The sequence below is a fragment of the Tympanuchus pallidicinctus genome, unplaced genomic scaffold, assembly GCF_026119805.1.
Source record: "Tympanuchus pallidicinctus isolate F22 unplaced genomic scaffold, pur_lepc_1.0 scaffold1, whole genome shotgun sequence".
Classification (NCBI taxonomy): domain Eukaryota; kingdom Metazoa; phylum Chordata; class Aves; order Galliformes; family Phasianidae; genus Tympanuchus; species Tympanuchus pallidicinctus.
Genome location: NW_026294618.1, coordinates 43,650,796 through 43,656,795, shown reverse-complemented (window position 1 = coordinate 43,656,795; position 6,000 = coordinate 43,650,796). Strand labels below are relative to the sequence as shown.

At 40.3% G+C, this 6,000-nt stretch overlaps 1 protein-coding gene across 1 annotated transcript in view; it reads right to left on the bottom strand.

Moving 5' to 3' along the window:
* Positions 1-3,154: 3,154 nt before the first annotated feature.
* The window catches only part of FIG4 (FIG4 phosphoinositide 5-phosphatase), a 62,938-nt gene continuing 60,092 nt past the window's right edge, over positions 3,155-6,000 (bottom strand). The window contains exon 23 of the mRNA XM_052685642.1: positions 3,155-5,208. Within this exon, the coding sequence (XP_052541602.1) occupies positions 5,031-5,208 (178 nt within the window). The 3' untranslated portion in view covers positions 3,155-5,030. The remainder of the gene's footprint in view (positions 5,209-6,000) is intronic.

Sequence of the window (6,000 nt, the reverse complement as noted above, 5' to 3'; positions counted from 1 at the left end):
CACAGAACATTTGTTGTTTCTATGAGAGGAGTCATCGTAGGATTTCTGGGCTGTGGAGAATGTCTGCATGCAATGAGGTGAGTTTAAGCTTAACTGGGAGTAGAAATCTTGCCTTTTTTTCTTAGTTCCCTCTTTTTCTTTCCCCTCATCTTCATTTACATTGTATTTCCAGGGAAGTATTGGGAAAACTAAATAAACTAACAGAAATTGAACTCACTAACATCAACTCTGGATATACGAGTAGTAAAACAAGCAAAGCAAGGTAATAGAGATACTGATTATACAAAAGAAGTGTACGTACTGCTCTCTTCGTCTCTTCACCATGCCATCAGAATAACACTGGGTTATGTTTTTACCACCGTAAATTATTATCGTGGGTCACTGGAATTGGAAATCACAGGAAAGCACACGTTGGGCACCATCCATTCACAGACAGGTGACAGAAGGAAGCAGGTGTGCTGCCAGAAACCCACGTCTCCTGTCCAGCACCCACAAAGTGCTAATCTGAGCTTTCTTGCTTTCCAAGCTGCTGATGCTCAAGGTTTTTGGTTGCTGCTGGTGATGATGTTTCATTGTATTTTTTTTTTTTTTTAATCTTGCAGAAAATATTGCAAGGCAGGCACATTTTTGTTCAGTTCAGCAACTGCTCAGTCATTGCTGGGGTTCACAGTATGAGATAATGACCACAACAGCTGCTGTGGGCTGGTATTGCACCATGTATCTACTGGGGGGACAGTACCCTTCAGATTTTGCATGATCACACTATTTTCTATTGAAATCATTGTCAGTTTCAGTGCCATTTAGGAACTCTATACTAAAAGAGTTTACAGTTATTGAAGCAGAATAACCTGACATTAAATATGCAAACGGTGACTCATAGACACAAATTTTGAATGCGTTAGTCACAGGCAAACCCCCCAGAGTGAAAGCGGGGTCACAGGTTTATCCCAAAGTCTAGATTTACCATCTCATTAGCAGCTTTGTGTAGAGTGTGCCTGCAGTATTTAGGAATGCTGCTCTGACCAGGAATGCTTATGGTGAGTATTCACAAGGCTAATAGCTCAAGGTTTGTCAGCAGCTGGAGGAAACTGGCTAACTACCAGGCATGCCTGTTGTCACAGACCTCCCATGTCTGCAGCAAGCGCAGATTTTCACTCAGAGCATGGTGGTGCACACATGCTAAGTGTAGTAGCAGGGAGGTGAAGGACAAGGTATGGCAAACCAGAGGGGATGAGAAGGGACTGCTTGAAATGCTCTTTCTCATTCAGAACAGCTCTTGGCTTTCTCTGGAGGGAAAGATTTAAGCGATGCCTACAGTTTGCTTAAGAACTACTCACATCTTGTACCCGAGCAGAGCGCTCCTCACAAATATGTTAATAAGGCACAGAGAGCCCAAAAGAGATGAGGCATGTCTATCACCACTGCGGGAGGCAGGAAGGCAGGCAGAGTGGGTGATGGCACAGGAGGGAGATGGAGTGCTGCAGAAAGCAACATGGCTTTTCAGTATTTTTTCAATGAAAGAATATTCAGGGGGTTTCAGGGAGTTTTACTTCAGAGAGTAAAAGGAAGAGAAGAATATTATGGGAAAACTGGAGCTTGTGGCCCAGTTCTGGGTAAGAAAAAGGATTCTGAACCATTGGTCATAAAAAATAAAAATTAAAAAAAATAAAAAGAGGAAGTACAATTAACAAAAAATTAGACAAAACATAGAAAAAATAGGGTGACAAAGGACCTTATATCCTTATGATAAAGGAGTACTTTGATACAGAACACAAAAAAGAAGTGCTCTCTGGAGGCCAAGGGTTTTTCAGGGGATGCAAAGGTTGCATTGCACTCACCATCTCATAAATGCTGTGTGTTGCACAGGGATGAAGACTATTATGTGACCTCTACTGCAACTGTAACACTTAAAAACCATACTGGGCTTTAGCACAAGCAGCACAATTCCTAGAAAGGGAAAATGTGTCAGGGCTGTCCCAGAGGGCTCGTTACTTGCCCTGAACGTAATGTCTGAATTATGTCTGTCTGAATCTCATCATCCCATCTCTATCCTTCACAGATGAATATATTCAAAATTAAAGAATTTAAATGCTATACACAAGGCTCAGATAGGTAAGCAGCAAGCATGCCTTTCTCCTAAAAAAATACAGTAATTCCAAAGCTTGTTTCTAACACCTTTTCTCAGTACTGTTGTGCTTGATTCTAGTAGGCAGACTAGCAGCTGCAAGAGTTTTCTTTGTAACACCCAGATTCAAGAACTCCAATAAATAACTGCTGAATACCAATACTTGCAAGGGCTGCAGTCTTATGACCTCACTTTGTAACATATTGTGCTAGTTTTCATATAACTTTTATATCACCACCAAAAGTGGCAACTTTTCGATTACTTTTGTTAAACACATACAAGAGGGAGGGAGGCATCTGGGAACCACGCACCTTTTATCTTTTCCGTATCAGTCTCCTGGTGATCACTTGGATTCAAACTATAGCAGCAAACGGAACTCCATACATAATGAAACACTCACACAGCTGTTGAAGTTGCACTGTTTTATCTTCAATGAGCCATACTGTGTGTGTTGGCATCTGGGGAGCGCTGGCAAGGTGAAGCTCTCATGGAGCATGAAGCATCTTCTGAGGGAAGCTATTGCTTCACCTGACTGCAAGGAGCACCAAAAGCAGATGGTTTGACAGGTCACGTGAATTGGAGTTTCTTCTAGCACTTGGCTGATTGGTGTCTGCACAGCTGAAAGAACCTCCATGGGATCCTGTGCAAAAATGTCAAAACCTCCACACCAAAATGAAGACCAACCATAAATATTACCTCAGCAGAAAGTACAGTGCCTTCACCTTCTCTCCACCAGTAGCTGCAGATGTGTGCACATTGCAAGGACTGTGTTTCAGCCTTTCTGGAAAGGAATTTGAGTAGGAGAACAAAAAGTCAGTGGGATTTGCTAGTGGGAGCAAAACTCACAAGGAGGGATAAATGTGGGGCAGTAACTCACAAGGGCAGAAGCATCAGTATGAACAGGGTCACAGAATGCAGCTTTAGGACTGGCACCAAGAGACTACTGGCTCAGAAACAAGAGTTCAAACCTATGCCTGTGCTTCTTGAATCACAAGAAATCACACAAGAAAAGAAACCAAAGCCATTAACTCTGTGTACATTTTGGTATTTTATTTCAATGTACCCTTCAGAAACACTGAAGCAAGCAAAATTTTGTGTGAAAAAAATATATGTATCTGAGAAATGTAGTATCTGTCCATATAGCATAATATTAAATTAGATCATTACTAAATAAAGTCAAAAGAGACCATGTTACTCTTCACAGCCAATACAGCCCATTCCTTTTGTGTTTATACTAATTTTACCCATACTTTCCTCAGTTTCTGAAAGAGAAACATGTGTCTCTTGAGAACTGTTAACGTGGCTGAGAACTGAATCTTATTATCACAGGAACAGAATAAAGTAGGCAGACTTAAAGGCAGCATCTCTGGAATCTTTGGTATGACTGGACTTGTGTTGGCAATACTAATCAATTAACAACAGTGAATGGAAATGGACACAGTCATCTTTTGGTAGCCTAATGTACCACGCTCTCCCACTGTCCATACAGTGAAATACACAGGCTGCACAAGCAACCGACATCTCTTCCCTTTATCTGGTGAATCTCTTCTTTTGTTGAATTACTGACAGAAGTGCTACTTACTGCAGGAGATATGCAAACATATGCGAAATACACTTGCAGCATGCAGCCAAAAAATCTGGGGCAGCGGCCTGCAGGCAATTAACTACGAACACAAACATGTTCTCTACATCTAGTACATGCAGTTGGCTGACATTCCCAAGATAAGTTATTCGGAGTTATTCCAGAAAATCCTGAAATACAGATTGTAAGAGCACGTGGAATAACATCATCTGTCAAGGATGCTGCTGCTGCTGTCAGTGCTCTTCAAGGCAAAAGAGTAGATAGCAGCATTGGGAATTTTAGCTTGTAATTACAAATCATAGGGTTTTTAAATGTTATTTTTCCTATTTGAGAAACATTTTGATCACAAGGCCAAACCAAATAGCCTACTTCAGATACCTGCTTCTCTTCATTCTTACCTAGTGCTGGACATGATGTAGCCTAAACCCACCTCCTGTGTATGATCATCCCAGCTGATCCAGGCTCTATCCACCAATTACCAGCTTCCTGAGGAGGTTGTAGGTTTGAACCTACAGCACCTTACAGAAAGCACCTTACAGAAACACAAATACGGGGAAAAAATCTGGTGCAAAGGGGGTGACACCTATCACACAGAAAAGTGACAGGGTGGTCTTGGATCTCCACCAAAGTCCAACTGGCACTCCCTCATTTATGATGTAGTCACTGAGAGGTTCACCTCAGAGTCCTACTGGAAGCTCACGATAATTCTTCACAAGCCGTTTTCACCCTCTCTATAGCATGGATTCCGTAGCCACGAGCATTGGAAAGGTTAGTTTTCACACAAGCAGACTGTTAGTCTACAGGCAAATTCTGATTTTGACATTATTTTTTCTTCTGTTTAAGAAAGCAGCAAAGTACAAGCACTCATTATGCTAAAAATCTCAAGAAACATCAGAAAACGCTTGGTTGGGTTGTTTCCTGTAATGGAAGAAAGGAAGAAAACATTCTCTTCTCATGTACAAATCATTTCAACTTCATCAGCAAACATAAGAATGTAAGAAATTAAGATAAAACCCTAAAGATGCCATTTCTTTGCCATAAATCACTACATACTTTCCAGCAACTGCAAGTACTCTGATTATTCACTTAATCTCTTAACATAGATGTTTCTTTTTCAGCTGAAAAACAAGTATTAAATCACTGTTTTTCATATAAAGCACAATACTATAAATGTGTAACAGCAAACCAGTAAATAGAATTGTAAGATAAAAGATTTAAGAAAATAACTTTATTATTGCAAAATAACAAAACTAGAACTCCTTTCTGAAATTATTTTCACAAGCAATCACTACTGTAGACTCGATGTGAGAATCCAGCTCATATTTAGAGGTATCTGTTTCGAATGTACTCTCTGTACATGAGGAAGTCATCTTTTCCCAAGGGCTGCATGTTTCCTTTTCCAGCCTGAATGTGTGCATGAAAAATTTCTATTGATTTCCTATCAGCTCTCGGAGGCTGGACTTCATAAATATTATCTTGAGAAAAGGAGGAGATTGGTATTCTGGAAGAAAACACACAGAATATTTGAACTTTAAATAAGACAAAATTGAAAAGTTAAAGAGAAGTATTCATTTTCCTTGAAATCTTATGCATGAGAGTCAATGGAAAGGTAACTTGGCAGTCAATAATCCATTTACCTAGATTGCTACTGCAGGCATGGTAAGACCTGATTTCCAAGTAGGGTAATTAGGTAAGATGTCACTAATCACATTTCTGGATACTTTCTGTACTTCCTTCACTCTGTCCTCATTTTTTCCATCCTTCCTCAGATCTTCTATGATCAGTAGGCACCCGAGCTGATCTGTGCCATACATTATAGCAGATAACGGGAAAACTTCATTGAAAACCCACTCAGTAGCAATTATAACAAGCAAGAGATGACTTTCTAAACCAACAAACAGAAAGGATTTATCAGATAAGAAATGTCCATCCATCTATAAGGAAACAGATGACTATTGGCAACAACACTCTGTACACTGGCACAGCCGATATCTCCTGAACTTATCTTTTAAATAGCTTCATACAGCACATGTTCTCCTTGAATACTAATATTTACACCTACTCATCTTCTGAGAAATACAGGTAGTCTGAAAGTTTCCAAGAACCTGAGTACACCAGAACTTTTCTAGGCACTGTTGTAAAATCAGACTCACTCATAAGGCAGAAGCTGGCCTTCTCACTACAACTCTGTAAAACTGCATAGGCAGCAAGAACTGACTGTGTCTCCCTGCACTCTGGACTCATAAGATCACGTCTGGAGTGCTGTGTCCAGATTAGGGCTCTCCAGTACAAG